The following is a 19394-nucleotide window of genomic DNA, read 5'->3' as shown; positions in this document are numbered from 1 at the left end:
TAACCACTACACCCACTAGTAAAGTACACATCTAAATTAACACTAAAATCACTAGTGAAGTGTACATCTAAATTACAACTACACTCCATAGTAAAGTGTATACCTAAATAACCACTACACTCCATAGTCAAGTGTACACCTAAATTACACATACACTCCCTAATAAAGTGTACACATAAATAACCACTACACCAACTAGTAAAGTACACATCTAAATTACCACTACACTCACTAGTAAAGGGTACATCAAATTACCACTACACTCACTAGTTAAATATACATCTAAATTACCACTACACTCACTAGTAAAGGGTACATAAAATTACCACTACACTCCATAGTAAAGTGTTCACCTAAATTACCACTTCACTCCATAGGAAAGTGTACACCTGAATTACCATTACCCTCCATAGTAAAGTGTACACCTAAATTACCACTTCACTCCATAGGAAAGTGTACACCTAAATTACCACTTCACTTCATAGGAAAGTTTAAACCTAAATTACCATTATCCTCCATAGTAAAATGTACACCTGACTTTCCATTACCCTTCATAGTAAAGTGTACACCTAAATTACCACTACACTCTATAGTAAAGTGTACACCTAAATTACCCATACACTCAATAGTAAAGTGTATACCTAAATAACCACTACACTCCATAGTAAAGTGTACACCTAAATAACAACTACACTCCATAGTAAAGTGTACATCTAAATAACCAATACACTCGTTAGTTAAGTGTACACCTAAAAAACCACTACACTCACTAGTAAAGTATACATTTAAATTAACACTACACTCACTAGTAAAGTGTACACCTACATTACAACTACACTCACTAATAAAATATACATCTAAATTAACACTACACTCACTAGAAAAGGGTACATCAAATTACCACTACACTCCATAGTAAAGTGTTCACCTAAATTACCACTTCACTCCATAGGAAAGTGTACACCCGAATTGCCATTACCCTCCATAGTAAATTGTACACCTAAATTACCACTTCACTCCATAGGAAAGTGTACACCTAAATTACCACTTCACTCCATAGGAAAGTGTAAACCTAAATTACCATTCCCCTCCATAGTAAAATTTACACCTGACTTACCATTACCCTTCATAGTAAAGTGTACATCTAAATTACCACTACACTCTATAGTAACGTGTACACCTAAATTACCCATACACTCAATAGTAAAGTGTACATTTAAATAACAACTACACTCCATAGTAAAGTGTACATCTAAATAACCACTACACTCGTTGGTCAAGTGTACACCTAAATTACCCATACACTCACTAGTAAATTGTACACCTAAATAACCACTACATTCACTAGTAAAGGGTACACCTAAATTACCACTTCACTCCAAAGTAAAGTGTACACGTAAATTACCACTTCACTCCATATGAAAGTGTACACCTAAATTAGCATTACACGCCATAGGAAAGAGTACACCTAAATTACCACTACACTCCACAGTAAAGTGTACACCCAAATAACGACTTCACCCCATAGGCAAGTTTACATCTAAATAACCACTACACTCCATAGAAAAGTGTACACCTAAATTACCACTTCACTCCATAGGAAAGTGTACACCTATATTACCATTACACTCCATAGTAAAGTGTACACCTAAAAAACCACTACACTCCATAGTAAAGTGTACTTCTAAATAACTCATACACTCACTAGTTAAGTTTACAACAAAATTACCATTACCCTCCATAGTAAAATTTACACCTGACTTACCATTACCCTTCATAGTAAAGTGTACATCTAAATTACCACTACACTCTATAGTAATGTGTACACCTAAATTACCCATACACTCAATAGTAAAGTGTACACTTAAATAACAACTACACTCCATAGTAAAGTGTTCACCTAAATTACCCATACACTCACTAGTAAAGTAAACACTTAAATTACCATTACACTCGATAGTAAAGTGTACACCCAAATTACCACTACACTCCATAGTAAAGTGTATACCTAAATAACCACTACACTCCTTAGTCAAGTGTACTCCTAAATTACCCATACACTCCCTAATAAAGTGTACGCATAAATAACCACTACACTCACTAGTAAAGTACACATCTAAATTAACACTACAATCACTAGTAAAGTGTACATCTAAATTACCACTACACTCCATAGTTAAGTGTTCACCTAAATTACCCATACACTCACTAGTAAAGTAAACACTTAAATTACCATTACACTCCATAGGAAAGTGTACACCTAAATTACCACTACACTCGATAGTAAAGTGTATACCTAAATAACCACTACACTCCATAGTCAAGTGTACTCCTAAATTACTACTACACTCGAAAGAAAAGTGTACACGTAAATTGCCATTACCCTCCGTAGTAAAGTGTACACGAAAATTACCACTACACACCATAGTAAAGTGTACACCTAAATGACAACTTCACTCTATAGGAAATTATACACCTAAATTACCATTACACTCCATAGTAAAGTGTTCACCTAAATTACCATTACACTCAATAGGAAAGTGTACACCTAAATTAGCATTACACTCCATAGGAAAGTGTACACATGAATTACCATTACCCTCCATAGTAAAGTGTATAACTAAATAACACCTACACTCCATAGTAAAGTGTACACCTAAATTACCACTACACTTCATAGTCAAGTGTTCACCTAAATTACCATTACACTCACTAGTATAGTGTACTCCTAAATAACAACTACACTCACTAGTAAAGAGTACACCTAAATGATCACTTCACTACATAGACAAGTGTACAACTAAATTACCACTACACTCAGTAGTAAAGTGTACACCTAAATTACCACTACACTTCATAGTAAAGTGTACACCTAAATTACCACGACACACTATAGAAAAGTGTCCACCTAAATTACAACTACACTCCATAGTAAATTGTCCACCTAAATTACAACTACACTCCATAGTAAAGTGTCCACCTAAATTACCATTACATCCCTATAGGAAAGTGTACACCTAAATTACCATTACACTCCAGTGTAAAGTATACACCTAAATTGCCACTACACTTGATAGTAAAGTGTATAACTAGATAACCACTACACTCCATAGTAAAGTGTACACCTAAATTACCATTTCACTCACTAGTAAAGTATACATCTAAATTAACACTACACTCACTAGTAAAGTGTACACCTACATTGCCACTACATTCCATAGTAAAGTGTACACCTAAATAATGACTTCATTCTATAGGAAAGTTTACACCTAAATTACCGTTACACTCCATAGAAAATTGTAAAACTAAATTACCATACACTCCATATGAAAGTGTTCAACTAAATTACCATTACACTATATAGGAAAGTGTACACCTAAATTACCATTAAACTCCATTTTAAAGTGTACACCTAATTTGCCACTACACTTTATATTAAAGTGTATAACTAGATAACCACTACACTCACTAGTAAAGTGTACGCCTAAATTACCCATATAATCACTAGTTTAGTGTACACCTAAATTATCACTACACTCCAAAGTAAAGTGTACACCTAAATTACCACTACACTCGAAAGTAAAGTGTACACCTAAATTACCACTTCACTCCATAGGAAAGTGTGCACTTAAATTGCCATTACCCTCCATAGTAAAGTGTACACCTAAATTACCACTACACACTTGAGTAAAATGTACACCTTAATTACCACTTCACTCCATAGTAAAGTGTACACCTACATAACGACTTCACTACATAGTAAAGTGTACACCTAAATTGCCATTACACTCCATAGGAAAGTGTACACTTAAATTACCATTACACTCCATAGTAAAGTGTTCACCTAAATTACCACTTCACTCCATAGGAAAGTGTGCACTTAAATTGCAATTACCCTCCATAGTAAAGTGTACACCTAAATTGCCACTACACTCCATAGTAAAGTGTACCCCTAAATTACCACTTCACTCCATAGGAAAGTGTGCACTTAAATTGCAATTACCCTCCATAGTAAAGTGTACACCTAAATTACCCATACACTCACTAGTAAAGTGTACACCTAAATTACCACTACACACTTGAGTAAAATGTACACCTTAATTACCACTTCACACCATAGTAAAGTGTACACCTACATAACGACTTCACTACATAGTAAAGTGTACACCTAAATTGCCATTACCCTCCATAGGAAAGTGTACACTTAAATTACCATTACACTCCATAGTAAAGTGTCCACCTAAATTGCAACTACACTTTATAGTAAAGTGTATAACTAAAAAAACACTACACTCCATAGTAAAGTGTACACCTAAATTACCACGTCACTCCATAGGAAAGTGTACACTTAAATTACCATTACCCTCCATAGTAAAGTGTACATCTAAATTACCACTTCACTCCATAGGAAAGTGTACACCTAAATTGCCATCTCCCTCCAGAGTAAAGTGAACACCTAAATTACCACTACACTCCATAGTAAAGTATACACCTTAATTAGCATTACCCTCAATAGTAAAGTGTACATCTAAATTGCCACTACACTTAAAAGTAAAGTGTATAACTAAAGTACCACTACACTCTATAGTTAAGTGTACACCTAAATTACCATTACACTCCATAGGAAAGTGTACACTTTAATTACCATTACCCTCAATAGTAAAGTGTACACCTAAATTGCCACTACACTCCATAGGAAAGTGTACACCTAAATTAACACTACACTCCATAGAAAAGTGTACACATAAATTACCACTGCAGTCCACAGGAAAGTGTACACCTAAATTACCATTACCCTCAATAGTAAAGGGTACACCTAAATTGCCACTACACTTTATAGTAAAGTGTATAACTAAAAAAACACTACACTCCATAGTAAAGTGTACACCTAAATTACCACTACACTCCATAGTAAAGTGTACACCTAAATAACCACTACACTCCATAGTAAAGGGTACACCTAAATTACCATTAATCTCCATAATTAAGTGAACAGTAAATTACCACTACACTTCATCGCGTAGCTTTTTTTTTGTGTTTTCGCTCGACTTTTGTCGTCTTTTTGCCTTTTCGAGGAGAAACGACGAGATGACTACAATATAAATACAAATATACACTGTAATGTCTATGTTTTGCCACAAAACAACGAAACAATCACATTTTACAATGTAAAATCTCGTTTTTTCGCCGCGAATTAACGAAATGGCATAAATAAGCCACCATAGTCACCAGATCCCTTCCACACCTAGGCAGATCATACTGCGCCTGAGGTCAGTGGATGCTAAGTTTCGGCTACTAAAATCTAGCCATGCTTTTCGTGACTGTCCCCATGTGTCTGTTAATGAAGACCTCAGCAAATAACAGAAGGAACTGACCTTCCACGGGCGTAAACTAGCCCAATGGCGCCAGTCCTGAACAACAAACGGGAAAGTTATGATCAAGGCAAAATCATCACGTGTTGTTACACGTTTCAAGTGCGCATTGAGTCTGATATCGGCCCGTTTGGTCACCTGTCTGTTATCGCTTCCCACTATCGACATACATGTAGGGAGTACGTTTCCCGCTAGGGGGACGTAGTGGGCAGATAACTCTCAGCGTTTATTCTGTGCGACAAACGGGTACGTTGGTTTGTACTGATAAAAGCGATTTATTCAAGTAAGCATGTCGCCAAAATGTTTTATGTGGTATAAGTATGTACGAAATCCATGCTTCGAGTGGTGACAGTGTTAAACACTTTTGTAAAAAAATATTCGGAACGCTCATCAATGTTTTATCTTATCTTAGCAAAACCAGTGTTTGACACGTTTACTACAGCCAAAACAGGCTAAAAAGGCCCAAATTCTTAATTCGTAATGGTGTGCCTGCAAAATGTATTTGTACATTAAACATCAAAGCGTCAACAATCATTAATTATTTCCCGTGTGACCTGTTTGTATACTATAGTATGTTTCTTTTTTTAAACACTGGTATACGCCTTCCCTTCCAAAAGTAAATGTATAGTATGTTGCTGGCAACTTGATGTTTTCAACTATTTCAAAAACAGACTTTAGATATTGTTATTTTATTTTAGAAACGTCAACATTGATGTTATACCAATTAAAAAGATATTGTTATTTTATTTGTGTTGGATAAAGACCCTAAATAGGGTTACCAATACAGTATGATTATTTTTTTGTTTAAAGTAAATTTGATTTATAATGAACCACATGTACATACGAGTACATTATATAGACATGTTATTGTTGTGTTACATCTGAATGCATTATGTTATACAAAAAATGACAATAATAAAAATGAAATGATGTTTTATTGTTGCGTTTTTTAGAATTAATAATGTATTTGAACTTATTACGAGTTTTACTAATTTTAAATATACACACTATTGGGATAACTATTAAGTACTGGTTATCTCCCTTCAATATACTTAGTTTTTCACACCTTTCTGCACAGTGAGACTTACTTGAAATCTTGGTTACCAAGTCTTGTACTGTTCATATATATATATATGAATTGTTAAGCTTTTGAAGGACCCAGAATCAATTTTTTTTTTTTAAATGGATATTTTTTTCTTGAGGTGAATTTACTTATACATGCACTGTCAACACTTTTGGACATTGCACGTCAGCAATGTTTAAGCATTTAAGTTGATTTCCAACTGATAGTAATCTAATATTTTTGTCGCATCATTTTGACTAATTGTTTGCCTTGTAGATATATCGGCATGGATATAGTTATGTCACATGTTTATACACACATTGGTTTTGATTTACGGCTTACGTGTACACATGTACCCTTTGAACATGTACCCTATTCAGTTGTGTGTATACATAAACCATACCTTTAAAACCCCACTGTATTGTCATACACGACAATCCTCTTGTGCAAGAAATAAAAATATAAATCCAATATTTTTAATCGATCTTTTTAATCGTAGATCGGTTTCATGTCTGGAATGCTATGCTTTCAGTAAGGCTGATTGATGTTTGTCATAAAATTATATTTTCACTGTTTGTTTCCCGTCTAGTACACTGAATGGTATCAACACATGTGTTGTAAGGTTATTGATCAGGTACAATAAACGGTGACTTTGTAAATTGTGCATAGCTTGTAAACACTGTGTGAGTGCACTGAGCCTGTTTAACGACTGACTGTTTGAGTGGTTTTACGTGTTCGGTTATCCAGCAGACGATTCACTTTCTCATTTACTGCGATTGTGTATACGAGTACCCGTCGGACGAGTCCAAGTCATTGTGTATACAGGTACCTTAATCAATATTGTTTTTTATAAACTTTGGAATCTTCCTGATGGCATAAAATACAAAATGATCATTTAAGACTTTATTTATTGTCAACCAGTAATATTCCTACAGAAAGTTTTGTTTAAGTATAGTATCCACAGCTTGACACCCTACCTATCACTACCTACTATTGGAAAAGTCCGTAATGTTGGCTGGGCCAGACAAGTACAGGGTTATTTAGCGATTAGCTGGGTGTAGCGAATGACAGCCAGAGCACGAGTCACACTGTACCGGTATTTAGCCGCGGTAAGCTACGACGGAGCAAACAGGGGCGATCATGTGTATTCGCTGCAAGTCCGTATTAAAGACGAGGTCATCCGTGTTGTTCATGGGTGATCCCTAGCTCGCTACGGTAGTTTTAAACAGTTTCAAACATCCGGGTTTATCCGTAGCCTAGCTACGGTATTTTGAAAACCGTAGTATCAACGTAGTACCACAGTCCTTGTGGCCATCCGGGGTGACCGTAGTGTTTGGGAGTCATGGCGACTCACAGCAACACTAGGGAGACTCGCTACAGTATTAAGGTGTCAGTACGACCACCGCCGACTCTGGTACGGTGCACGGTGGTCTAACACGGCATGTGCCGTCTCTACTATGATTTCTTTATGGTGACACTACGAAGATCTATGGTTGATCCAGGATTTCCAAGTTGTGGCACAATTGTATTGTTGACCTCTGTGTCAGTCTGGTTTTAGGTCAGGAGACGAGGGAAAATAACTCCGTGTGTTTTTTGTTACATAAGCAAGGCCTTTCTAAGAGTGTCTCACCGGGGTCTATTGCGTAAATTGTTTAACGGCGGAATTGATGTTCAACTGCTCATATGGTTCGAAAATAGTTAACGTAATTATAAACAGAGCAGCGTTATCAATGATAACATATACATGTATACATGTAATATTTATAGAGGTTACACAACGAGTGGTTGTTGAATATGGTATTTATTTCACTCGAGTTAGTTAATTTTCAAAAGTTACAAAAGACACGAGCTTTAGCGAGTGTCTTTCTGTAACTTTTGAAAATTAATTAACGAGAGTGAAATGAATAACATACTCAACAACCACGAGTCGTGTGATCTGTTTCTACCACAATCTCAGTCGGAAACAGCTGGAGTATTTCCTGATTTGAATAGAATACACACATTTTGTTGACAAGGCTGGCGTAGTAATATGACTTATATGTAAAAAGTCACTCATTAATATTCAAAAATGACATTTCTTTTACAAATTTAATAATTTTTTAAATCAATGTTTCGGCAACAACTTCGTGAAAAAATAAAAATAGATGAACGACTTTAAATATTGAGAATATGCAATATTGCATTAATTAATATAAATTAACCACGGACTATATGCGCGTAAGCATATCGTACGAAGTCTGCCTCCCGCCAAGTGATGAAGACGAACTAATCGCTGTCAAAGTCCAAAACCATAGACCTTGAATATTTCCTCGCGAGGTTCTATGGTTGACGTTTATAGTGAGAGTTCTGCCATAGACAGGCCCTCCCTCCAACTATTGATAACGGGACATGGGGAGAACGAAATATCTTCCGACACTGTTACAGATCTTGTTTGGGTTTCACAGAGACATACATATTACGTTTCTTGGTATCATGACCTGGACACGCGACGGTAAATTTCAAACCATTCTTGAAAATAAAAGTATTACACTCGATAATCATAGGACATGTAGCACATCTTGGTGTCTTACATTTGGATACTTTTGGTGTTACACAAGAATTATCAAACTTAGAACATGTCAACATACGTTTCAAGTTTTTAGGTTGGCGTCTACAGTGTAAAATAGCATGTTTATTAAAAATGTTTCTCATACGCCTGCTACTTTGCTTTAACTCTTCACATTTGTTCTTTATCACAGGAAACATATTACAATTCCGTGAAATTTACTGTGAAGGTAAATATGAATTGTAAATCAAAAAATGTAATTTATTCAATCGTTTGTTCTAAATGTGGTGATTTTTACATCGGTCAAACCGGTGATGAACACAGAACACGTATGACTGTACATAGACAACAAACTAGAACTGATTCTTTACGAAATCTTCATGTTAACAAACATATTCATGAATGTGCTGGAGATAAATTTAATGTATTACCTTTGTATCAACTATTTTCATCAGACACTATTTTAAGAGAAACGAAAGAAGACCAACTAATAAAAATATTAAAACCGAGTCTCAACAGGTCACAACAAAATTTTACGCCAAATTGTCCACCAATCTTGTGTACTTCGTGACGTCACGTTACTATTGTAGTGTGATGACATGTTATTGTGACGTCACGACGTTGTTCTCTTTTGAATAAACCTGAAGAGCCCTGTGAAGGGTGAAAGCAGCTAGTTTTTTAGTCGGTCGTTAATTTTATTTTTTCTATATTTACTTCCTTCACATGGACAATTTAATCACTTTTTATTATATTTAAGCATATATATATATAAATGCTTAAAAATGTTATTTAAGGTATTTCTGTTAACTTCAGTATAATTGTACAAATGTGTGTATTTGAATTAGTATGCTGTACACGTTTTGTGTCTCGACGAATAAGGTCGCCATTTCGGCATACTTAAGCTATCTTGCATGAAACGCACAACTCTGGTTTCTGTTCTAATTACAGGTATCTGTGACGCATTTATTTAAGCATTTTGAACTTTGACCTTGCCTTACAAAAATCGATGTTTAAGTCCGTCGCATTGTGTATTTACACGTAGCCAATGGTACTACTCTAGACGATAACACACATGTTACGTTAAGCTATTGTGGTTTTCCGGTAATTGCTTTAATAGTAATTTTATCAGTTGAGGTTTGATACAAATTTCAGCAGGTAAGTTGTTAGTTGGGAAAGGAATGTTATTACGTTAACTTTCGTAATCTGTGACAGATGTTTAGATTTTGACTTTTGACTCTTAATATTTATCCTATTTTGATTGTACAAAACACATATGTAGCGAGTAAATAATTATCGTTTTTAAATGTAGAATTTTCGAATAAGCTTTCCTTTGATATCATATTTACATTATTTACAATCAAGTCGAGTCGTTACCATGTTTACCTCCGGTAGCCATTTCAAAGGTGCAAACAGAAACAATATACTTAATTTGCAAGAAAAAACCAGATTACAGATTCAAACAAACTTTATGTATCTTTCTATTTAACAATAATGTATCTTTCCTGCGATGAGACAGGTATTTTGTGAAGTTATTTGAAATTGTACTTTCGTTATCTCAGCCTTATACTAACATGACATGCATATTATGGTATCTCTCACGTGATATAGTGTATGTAGTGCTTGAACATTGAAATCTAATAGAAACTCACAGACTTAGCACATAGATGGTGAATATAATGTTATGTGGTATAGTTGATATATAGTTCTGTTTATAATACACATGCTTTTTACATATTGATCTGTTTATGAATGTGGACAAGTGTTTGTTTGTTTCCTTTAAAACTACACTTCATACTGAAATAACCATTTTTACTGGATGTGTGTCCTTCGGGAAATCTAAAAAGTGTTTATAAATGTTGTTTATAAATGCTATTTATGGTTTGAATGGCATTGTCATTTTAATTGTACAAATGCATGTACTGGAATCCATATGCAAAGTATTAAATATCAACTGAGCCCGGTTAATGTCCCAAAAGGAAACACATCTATTGTGTCTCGATGAATAAGGTCACAACTTCGCATAAGGACAAAACGCTACCCTACATGACACATACTACTCTGGTTTAAGTTTTAACCAAGGGTAAATGCATATATGTATCATATATTTGTACCTGGCCTTGGCTTACAAAAAAATATATGTTTTAACTTTGCCGCAGTGTGCCTATACACGTACAATGTTGACCCTCATGTATACACAAGTAAACAACCTGGTTTACAACGATGACGCATGATGCTATTTGAATAGTCTGGTTTTTCCGGTAAATTCTTAAATAATGATATAATCGATCCGTTGTGATTCAGAACGAAACTCAGCGGGTAAGACATGCTTAAATCTAAGTTGTAAATTGTTAAAAACATGTTGATGGCATAACTTTTGAAACTGGGACAGATGTGTTTAATCAACGCTTATTAAAAGATTTTCATTTGGGTTTATAGTTCGACATTTGTCTGTTTGTTATCCCTTTGTTCTACATGTATCTTGATTGCACAAGTGTAATGAATAAATATGTACCTCGTAAAACTGTAGAACATTCCTATTGATAACAAATTTACACTTTTGTCAATCAAGTACCTCGTTACATTGTACCATGTACACTTCCGGTAGCCATGTAAACGGTTTAAACCAACACATCTATAGTGAAGATTGTACTTAGTTTGCAAAACACACATTACAAATTCTATGTATTTCTCCTTTTAACAACAATGTTTCCTCTCTGCGGTAAGTGTTTTCTGTAAAGCTGGCGTAAATTCTAATTTCGTTACCACAGCCTTTTTCTAAAGAATAGCATGCAGATTGTTCTCGAATAGGGTATCGTTCAATTCCCGTTATTTCCCGTTAACCACGTGATGTGTTTAATGTAGTGCTTGAACTTATAATAGAGGAAATCATAATACAGACACACAGGTCTTGGCAGACACGGACATTCTATAAGAAACGGTGAATATACTACTCTGAGGAACAGTTAGTATACAGTTGTGTTTATAATATACATGATATTTATATATCGATTTGTTTATGAATGAGTACATGTGCTTGTTCGTTTCCTTGTAGAATACACTCCATACTGAAATAGCCATGGACCATGGACAGAAATGTTGAGATGACAAAAAACTCCGTCCAGTGTAAGTTTTTACTAATGATTAAGTACGCTAGATCATATCAGGTATGGATTAAAACTAGGACAAATTCATTTGAAATGTGTTTGATCAACGCTATCTTTTATAGCCAAACATTTTAAAATAAATTCTTGGAAGTAAATATACTTTCGCTTTTGGCTGTTAAGGGGAGATAGGTCTGTGTAGTTACGTTATGAATTTGATACCACCTGAATCGCATATATGTGTATTTCCTTTCTTTCACCGTTTTGTGAACAGCTTAGTATCACCCCATACTCAGAAATCATTATGAGTTGTACGACTGATTGCTTTTTTGTGGGTTCGGATGGAAACTTCTGCACACGGGTTTGGTATCTTCTTTTATTTTCATACCTTAAAAGTACATATACAATGTAGTAGTCCCTTTCAAATTATGAATCCTCATCACGGACGTAAACATGTCTTAACAGCCTTGAAAGGAATGGTATCGAACGTGTTTAGCTTAAGGAATAGTTTCCATGCATCCGCTAGTAAATATTTAGAAAAAAAATGTATTTTCCGAACTTGAGGTCTCCAGGTGACCTATGTGAGATCAATATAATCTTTCAACCCCTTGGGTAAGATAGGGGAATCTCAAACTGAGGGAGAGATTCTTAAGTTGACAAACTCGAAGCTTTTCCGAGTGATTGGCAACTCAAGGAACTTCAGATTCCCCTATCTCACACTCAAGGGGGTGAATTATTCTTTTTTCTCTTTCCCTGTTCACTCATTATGTATCATATACATAATGTAATGTTAACGTTACAGGCTATATTCAGTGTTGATGTGACGTTGATGGATTGTTGAAGTAACGTCATTGTATTGTTGACGTCATACCATTGTTATGAATAGGGGAATCCTCCCGTCTCAGCCCTAGGGTGAGACAAGTACATATCACAATGGTAGAAGTGTGGATAAACCTGTCCAGGGTAATAGAAAGATGGCATTGGACACGTGCGTCTTGCAGAAGTGTGTGATATAGTATATACATATACAAAAGGCAGCTTAAGCCAATATACTTAACTTAAGAACGCCTTTAAGCCATATTGTTAGTTTATTATCCTCGAAAGGCAATGATTACAATCATGACATCAATCAGAACAAAAACTTAAAAATCTGTTGGTTGTATGTAATGTTTTTTGCAATTTTGAATGCTGTGTAGAGAAATTGGTCTGCAAGATCGCCTTGGTCTTAAAGTTCTTATATTCATATTTCTATGAAAATAAACTAGAAAGTAGCTTTCGTTATTGTGTATTGCAAACCCACCTAACTGATGTTAGTTATCACAAATGATCAAAATTGTAAAATTCATTTGTTACGTCACACTTGTGGTCACCTATAATATGTGATGAGAGAGATTTGTTTTATCTTTAGTTTTTGATTGCTGTAAGAACATACACAATTTGACCTTGGGACGATGTACATGTATCTGTTACAGAAAACTGCCTAACCACCGTTTGCATCCTCGCTTGCTGTTCATTACCTTATTTAAAAGAGCTATTGGTTAATTTAAAATAACGAAAGTGGATCTAGAGAAATGTTCATAGATAATAAAACCTGTGTATGAACTTGTCTTGGCATCATGGATCCCTGTACCATTGCCAAAACTGTAACTACGTACATATCTAAACATTTCGAGAAAGAAAACCACGAACATAAAATGAACAAACATAATCAAACAAAATATTCTGCGATTAAAAAATATCCAAACATTAAGAAGATGTCTACCAACATTTAGTTTCGGGATTCGAACCATGTACTTCATATTGCTATACCTTTCTAACCGACTTAGCCTTCTAATCAACGGAAGTCACCTCGCTCAAATGTGTTACAGTTACATCCAACATGAAATTAAGGGGAGATTACTGTATATACACATATAACTAAGTGCAGTGGGACTGGTATCTTATTTTGTATATATCAAGTATTTGTCAGGTTTGTTCCACTAAAAGAAATCAGCCAGTGAAATATCATCAGAGAGGCTTTACACATATACATAATATAAAAATAGCACTTAACTGTTTTCAATGTTTGTGTTTGTTTTTTGTTTTTGGTTGCGTTCTTTCTGTTAGGGAATAATACTACTGTATTTTGAAATGTGTGGCATTATATTGTTATGAAATTATTTATTCACTGTTTTCCCCCACTAGTACACTGAATGGAATGTATTTTGAAATGTGTGGCATTATATTGTGGTATCACCGTCACTAATGCCGTGTTGCCTCTCATCTGGATTAGAATCAAGTTTTCTACTGGCTAACTTGATAACGCTGGTTACTTTTTTAATTAATATATTTTGTTTTTTTATAGGTAATGTACATGTAAATCAAGGATGGCAAGTGCCTCAGGATTCAAGTCAAGTTTAACAGGTATTTGTCTTCATTTAATGCAATAACAACATTTTCTTAAGACAAATGTGTCTCTTTCAACAGAACTTGATATGGTCATACAAAACTACTTTTTCGAAATCCGAAGGATCGCAATGAGCTGTATGATTGATTTCAGATATACACAATAAAATCAATCGTTAGTCAGATACCTGTCGTGTACAGAATATAGAGGAGCTCTACCAATCTTAAAATCTTAACGATTTGTTTGCTACATTGTCGCACGGTTTTTTAAAGCTCCATCAAAGACATCAGACTGATATATATAAGCCTTTAATTTGAGCATGACATATTAAAGAAATGCAGAGAAGATATATTTATATCAAAAGCGGAACTCATGGATTTCAGAGATGGTCACACTGAGACACTTGTGTATGTATAAAAAAAAGAAAATGAATCTAGAAATATCATTATGCTGATGAACCTTGTGCAGCTGGTTCTTGCTAATAATAAAACGAGTTTATGAAACTTGCATCATCTCCACTTTCTTGTTGGAACTGATGTTGCTCTTCTCTCTCTTGGTTATTTAATTTTTTTTGGCGGGGGGGGGGGGGGGGGGATGGTTGATGTCCTCGTACGATATTTTCCCAGTCATAACACCTATCTGGTTTACTATTAACATGAAAGGGAAAATTTACCATACAATTTATTTACCAGAAATTTCTTATCACACCAATCGACGACTTCATATTTTGAATCTAAAATAGAATATGTAATGCTCTAACTGTTCCTTATTGCATGCTTCTGTAATATATTATATCATCTACACAATTTTCTGAAGGTTCGAAGGCAAACAGATGGCTGTTGGATCTGACAGACGAACTCGGGGGAAATGTCGCCGAGTTTGCCTCGCATATCGGATTCACCGAATCGCAGGTAAAAGTTATCCAAGAACCTGGACAACATCTTCACCAACTGGTCATATCAAAATGGCTCGATACCATTGGACATCACACGACTAAATACCAACATGTCGTGTATACAGCTCTAGTGACATTAAAGCGACAAGACCTGTTGGACAAGTATTTCAAAGGAGGTACTTTATGTTTTTTTTCTACATTGGTGCTTAGACGTACATCAAATGTATATGATATAATATATCTTATAAATAATTTATGGAACTCTTTCAGTGTAAGATTATGATAAAAGATATGTTTTTTCTCTCGTTTTCCTGTGTCTAAGATAGAGCTGTCTAGGGTAAGAAAGGTGTGAAACAATATAAGTATATTTCATGCACAGAGATGTAGATTAGGGAAATTCCACCCTCGGGTTTTACCAAATTTGAAAAAACTCAGGTGGAATTTCGCTATCCTACACCCTTGGGACTGAAAGAGATTTTTCTCTCATTCCAGCCACCGGAATAATCTCAAATACCATGGAAATGCGTTTTGAATGGCCACTATTTTGAAAATATTATTTTTTCTCCTGAGATTTTGAGACGAAAACGAATTAGCCAACCAGATTATGCATATAAAAGGGTGTAGGAAATGTATATATTACCCCCATTTCACGTGACGTGACGTCACAATCGCTCAACAATGACGTGACGTTAAGAATTTGGAACGTGATAAAATTAAAACTCTTTACGATATATTTACCGTATACGTAAGAAAGATGTGATTATTTTTTCCGGGCAAACTCTGTTTGAAAATATGGGGTATGCCAAATCTAGCTTACATATTCGCTTTTGTTTAAAAAGCTCAGGGGAAAAATGATATTTTCAAAATGGTAGCCAGTTCAAATTCATTCTCATTGTGTCTGAGATTAATCTTGTGGTTAGAATGAGAGAAAAAGTACTCTTCCATGCTAAAGAGTGTAGGATTTGGCATTTCCACCCTCGAGATTTTATACATTTGGCAAAACACGCGGCAGAGCCTCGGGGTTTTACTTAATTTGAAAAGCTCTCGGGAGGAATTACCCTATCCTACACTCATGGGCATGAACAGGTCTTATACTGTTTTAATGTGAGATAAGTTAACTTAAGTGGTTTTTTTTATAATATCGTTTAGAGAAGAGATTAAAGGTAACGGAAACATATCGAAAGTTTTAAAAAAAATGTACTGAGGTTTAAAGAAAAGTAATATACTATTTGTAATAGTAATTTTTGCATTCAATGCCATATCGTCGAAAATTAAAACTTTCTCTTTTCATAATAAGTTCTAATTATATTGAGTTTACTAGTAAATGTTAATTTCACATTTTAATCTTAGAAGTCATCAGTTATTTTCAGGTTTATTAAATGCCTAAAGTTCATATTACCAGATTCATATAGTTTCATACCTGCATCTAACATAAAATTTTATGATTCTGTTAACTGATCTCGACGTTACGTATTAGTGATTCATGCAATATACATATTGTACCAATATTTAGGGACTCCCGAAAAATATTCGGATGACATTTGGGAAGATTTCATTAAAGAATTACACGCTATAGACTTCAACAATCTAGAATCAAGAGAACCAGGTCAAGGTAAGATATTTTTACATATGAATGTTTTGAATTTCTTTATGAAATAATAAGAAGCTACAAAATGATAAAACAGTTTGGAAATTTTTTGAATGGAACAAACAATAAGTATATAAGTATATCATATGAATATGGAAGAAACCGTTACCCTCAAATGCAGAAAATGAGATATCGTAATACAACCAAAACTCATTGTCCCGAAAAATAGACATATCTGGCTTAAATCAATCGTCTTTGAATCCATTACAGTGATATAGATTATTTGTAAATGTCGGTTTTAATATTTCAGACAAAAAGCCTGACGTCACAAAGAAAAAAAAGAAGAAGAATAGTAAGATGTTACAGAAAACTTGTCTTTGAATTCTTCAAAATTTAGAAATGTGCCATCTACTACTGTATTTACACCTTTCTTATGCCAGTCTTCAAAATAAATGTATTGATTCCCTATCTTAAAGTACAAAAAATACCATAAAGGGGAGGTAAGAAGGTCAGTTTTGGTTCTTATTTTATTTAGTTTTGACACTTTTATCCATGTATTGAGGACTTATTTCCAAAATAAATTTGTTATATTTAAGTTTTCAAAGAAACCTTCACCAAATTTTGAAAGACACTGTATGGGACATATTTCATGTTCAAAAATATTTTTCCATTCCGTATCACTAGATGTCAATAGTCCTCCTAGCCAAGTAAATTTTAAACTACCCAATAACATTCCCTATATCTATCATTTTTCAAACATCCTTTGTTGTATTAATTAGAGTGTTCTTTTTCACATTATCAATAGGTCCTTGCCATATACATTTTAAAAATGTAGTATTCAATGTTTTCATAAAAGCTCTGTCTGGATTCGGTATAGTCATAAATAGATAAATCATTTTTGAAAGTATCAATGTTTTTAAAACAATTATTTTACCTATTGGTGTAAGTATTCTTTTAGACCATTGTAGTAATGAATTATCTAAATTTTGTATAGCTTTATTATGGTTAATGTTAATCATTTCATCTAAGTTGACAGAGTAATCTATTCCAAGAAGGTTAGATTTTGTAATCCCCTCATTAAAAGTTCCATCTATGGTGGTATATGTCTTGACTGAATTTTTACTTCCTATCCATATCAAATGTGTTTTGCCACTATTTACCTTAAGACCTGATATTTGAGCAAATTATTCTAACATTTTGAGTACCTCATTTAAAGATTTCCTAGAACCATATAAAAATAAGAGATGTGTCATCTGCAAACTGTGAGAGCGTGTGTTCTTTCTTCCCTACTTTGATACCCTTGATTATTGCATTGTTTTAACCATAATTGCCAATATTTCTGCCACAAGTAAAAAAAGATATGGTGAGACATGGTCGCCCTGACGACAGTCTCGTTCTATAGTGAAACATTCTGACCATATGTATAAAAGCGGATGAAGTGTCTTTATATAGTGTATTGATCCAATGTCTGATACTCTGTTACTTTGTATAGAAACTTCCATGATACTGAGTTGAAGACCTTTTCAAAATCTATTAAAACCAATAATCCGGGAATGTCATTTTTTCTGTATAATTCATTATGTCATATATTAGTCTAGTATTCTCTCCAATATCCCTACCTTTTATAAAATAAGTTTATGTATCTGAAATTATAAAATCTAAAAATGTTTTCATTCTGTTGGCTATGCATGCTGAGTCTAATTTGTAAATTGTATTTTATAATGTAATAGGCCTCCAGTTTTTTTTTTTAAATTGTCTTGTTTTTTCTCCTTTTGGTACACATGTAAAAATATCTAGGCTTTGATTTGTGGAAAAAAATATTTAGTTTACCCATGGTTTAGTGATCTCAATATAAAATATTTAAGTTCTGGCAAAAAAAATATTAAAAATTCTGCAGGAAAGCAATCTGTTCAAGGGGATTTACATTTTTTCATATTTTTTAAATATTTTCCAAGCTCTACTTCTATTAAATGTCCTTCTAATGTTTCTTTTTGATTATCTGTTGATTTATTTAAATCAAGTAAGTTGTCTAGATCAACATTTTCTATACCCTCAGACTCACTGTAAAGTTTTGTGTATAATGCTTCTATTTCTTTCAGGATTTCCTTTTGTTCAGTAATTATTTCTCCATACATTTTTTCTAGTTTGTATATTGTTTTTTTAGTAAAATTTTTAGACTCCAGACTTCAGAAGTATTTTGTAGCCTTTTCTCCCTCTTCTATCCAGTTAAGTTTAGACCTAATTAGGTGTCCTTTTATTTTTGTTTGTCTGATGGGTTTTAATTCTCTTTTTTTTTTGTAAAATATCAAATTTATTTGCTAAATTGTCTTCAGACTCTATACTATTTATATTTTCCACTTATTTTTGTTCTTGTCTTTTTGTATTTCTTGACTTCTGTACTGCATGAGAAATACTTCTAATTTCCATCAGTAGAGTTTCTAAGA

General features: G+C 34.0%; 1 protein-coding gene across 10 annotated transcripts in view; it reads left to right on the top strand.

The window, feature by feature from the left end:
* Positions 1 to 19394, top strand: part of LOC110453251 — a 90795-nt gene that overhangs the window by 50045 nt on the left and 21356 nt on the right. For 6 of the 10 annotated variants that reach the window (XM_021502127.1, XM_021502129.1, XM_021502130.1 and 3 more), the window contains exons 1-6: positions 11830 to 11918; positions 12033 to 12103; positions 14426 to 14484; positions 15284 to 15538; positions 16876 to 16974; positions 17261 to 17302. In XM_021502127.1, the coding sequence (XP_021357802.1) occupies positions 14448 to 14484; positions 15284 to 15538; positions 16876 to 16974; positions 17261 to 17302 (433 nt within the window). In that variant the 5' untranslated portion in view covers positions 11830 to 11918; positions 12033 to 12103; positions 14426 to 14447. Of the gene's footprint in view, positions 1 to 10012; positions 10136 to 11829; positions 11943 to 12032; positions 12104 to 14425; positions 14485 to 15283; positions 15539 to 16875; positions 16975 to 17260; positions 17303 to 19394 lie in introns of those variants that run through there. The other 4 variants (XM_021502125.1, XM_021502126.1, XM_021502123.1 and 1 more) reach the window with 3 other exon arrangements.

This window comes from Mizuhopecten yessoensis, unplaced genomic scaffold (assembly GCF_002113885.1).
Source record: "Mizuhopecten yessoensis strain PY_sf001 unplaced genomic scaffold, ASM211388v2 scaffold7205, whole genome shotgun sequence".
NCBI classification, from domain to species: domain Eukaryota; kingdom Metazoa; phylum Mollusca; class Bivalvia; order Pectinida; family Pectinidae; genus Mizuhopecten; species Mizuhopecten yessoensis.
The sequence above is the reverse complement of the archived record's forward strand: the minus strand, read 5'-3'. Positions and strand labels throughout refer to the sequence as shown.